The sequence below is a fragment of the Apium graveolens genome, chromosome 3 (assembly GCF_009905375.1).
Source record: "Apium graveolens cultivar Ventura chromosome 3, ASM990537v1, whole genome shotgun sequence".
NCBI lineage: Eukaryota > Viridiplantae > Streptophyta > Magnoliopsida > Apiales > Apiaceae > Apium > Apium graveolens.
The window spans coordinates 173,702,089-173,704,574 of record NC_133649.1 but is presented as its reverse complement, the minus strand read 5'-3'; the positions used below and the strand labels follow the sequence as shown (position 1 = coordinate 173,704,574).

General features: G+C 33.2%; 1 protein-coding gene across 1 annotated transcript; it reads right to left on the bottom strand.

Moving 5' to 3' along the window:
- Nucleotides 1–598: 598 nt before the first annotated feature.
- LOC141714722 (uncharacterized) lies at nucleotides 599–973 on the bottom strand. Its single transcript, XM_074518222.1, has one exon. The coding sequence runs from the start codon at nucleotides 971–973 to the stop codon at nucleotides 599–601; it is 375 nt and encodes a 124-aa protein (XP_074374323.1).
- Between the last annotated feature and the right edge of the window lie 1,513 nt (nucleotides 974–2,486).

Here is a 2,486-nt window from a genome sequence, read left to right as displayed (position 1 = left end):
TTATGCATGATTCGTAGGTAATTTTAACCATCTTACTTGCCCTATGTAATCATGATAGATAACTTGCGCATTAAATCGTTATGTTGTCAAATTCTATAGATATATAGGGTCTCAATATAATTGGTGTCTATTCAGCTTCTATCACTTTTTTGGATGTCTGGTAGTATGGTATTCGTGCAGCGAAAGTTGACGTTTATCAGTTTCGTGTTATCTGATTAGTGTCATCACCATTACAAGCTAGGGTTAAGAACGAAAAGGCTATTGAATGAAGTACTTAATGAAGTTAGAATCCCATGTTTGTCATATATATTAACTTAACTATTCTTATTCTCTTAGTTATAATTGTTAGCTTAAGTTTAGTTAAAACAATCTCAATTTGTTAATCATCTTAGCATTGGATAATAACCATACCATTGTTGCATAGATACATTGACTGAAATTACAAAACCGATTCTCTGAGGGAACGAACTAGAAGATATTCTATATTACTTGCGAACGCCTATACTTGCGTGTATTTTAGCGGTGTTTAGCGACTAACATATGGACCAGAATTGGGCTTTTGAAAGGCATGTTGAGAATTTTGATTATACTGATTATATCAACCTTGGTTCCTTGAGAAATTTGGGTGATTTTTCCAACCAGGATTGTTTGTGGGTGTATAAGGATCATTCATAACACTAAGTTGAAACATAGCATTGACTTGTTCAATTTCAGGGCAATTGTCTATCACATGATTAGGAGAGCTATAGTTTGCACATATCAAAAATTGAGAAGACACATTGTTGATTTCTAAGGCTTCTAGACGTCTAGTGAGAGTAGCTAACTTAGCGCTAGTTGCAATAGAATTACCAACTACATATAAGCCCTTAGATATTTCAGATTCAGGATTAGGTTCCTTAGTTGACTCCCACAACACTGTTTTTTCAGCTAACGCCTCAAAGTATTGCCAAGCTTCTTCCTCATTTTTATCCATAAACTTACCTTGGCACATAGACTCTAACAAAGCAGTGATTTGACCATCTAAGGCTTCATAAAGAATTTTACAAAATCTCCATTTTTCTATACCATATTGTGGGCACTTAGACAAGAGCTTTTTAAATATATCAAAATATATCCAGAAAGACTCATTTCGATTTGTTGAATTTAGTTTATTTTATTCCCAAGTTTGTTTGCCATATGGTTTGGAAAGTATTTTTTAAGAAAGATAGACACAAATCCCTACCACATAGAAATAAAATTAATGGGTAGACTATACAATCATTGTTTAGCATCTTCCTTTAAAGCAAAGTTAATAAGTCGGAGCCTAATGGAGTCTTCACTAAGTTGTTGGAGTTTTTGTAAAGCACACACTTCCTCAAATTCTCGAATAAAAAGATATGCATCCTCCCCCTCTACCCCAACAAACCTAGGTAACATGCTAATGTTGTGATGTTTGATTTTAAAATTATTCGTGGTTACTTGAGGTAGGACTATGCATGAGGGTTCAGTGGAACGAGCGGGGTAACAATGGTCTTTGAGTAAGACAGATATGACTACAAGTAAAATTATTACTTCTTTTTATTCAATTTTAGTGGGTGAAGACAACTCGAGTTGCCTTACTAATTTAGGAGATGAAAGGTTAGAGTGTCTTACTAATCTAGATGTGTGGTCTCGAACCCAGGTACTTTGCATATAAGAAAATTAATCATGTAGAAAACAAAAGCTATAAGTAAACACCCAAGAAAAATTGTGTTGAGCAAGATTGAAGCTGTATGTGTAACTCAACAATACTGGTTTGGATAACTCAACATAGAACAGGGACTTTGAAATAATCTACATTCCACTAGAATCAGTACATATTTTTTATTGGGCATATACACAAAGGTTTTGGTAGCTATAGTGAAGAAGACGTCAACAATGATCCTTATGAAGTTCACTATAATGTTCAGGCATCGGAGGAATAAGGTTGGAGTCATTCGAAGCGGTTATCAGAATCAATGTGAAGACCTCAAGGATTCCTAGTGAAGTTGGTTATATTTGGTAGAAGACTTAACAGTGGTTTTTACGGGTATAATACGAAGGTCTGAGAGCGGAAATAGTCGTATTTGAACCAGACCCTTGCACTAGACGTCAGTGATCCGTGAAAGGAAACGAAGTATTATTTTTAGAAATACTGTTAAGTGGCGTTTGTACTCAAGAAGATTGAAAATATTTTAAAGTGCAAAACCCCGGAGATTAGAAGGCTTGAAGATACAAAAGACTACAGCCCGAGAATTTACAGGATTTATTAATTCAGTGGCTGATTTTTATTAAATGAATAAATGAAAATCAATTCATTTAATTATTTAATTTTACATCAACAAATAATTTTGAATAAATAAATAAATTTGATTTTTTATTTAAATGAATAAATTTATTTATTTATTTAAATTAAAATCAACAAATTTTTTTCTAAACTCACAGCTTTGCATTTTGATTTATTATCAAAAGAAATCAGGTGAACCCAG

What these genes read in the sequence shown, in the direction of transcription:
- LOC141714722 (XM_074518222.1), bottom strand. Translation starts at nt 973, where the DNA reads ATGGATAAAAATGAGGAAGAAGCTTGGCAATACTTTGAGGCGTTAGCT.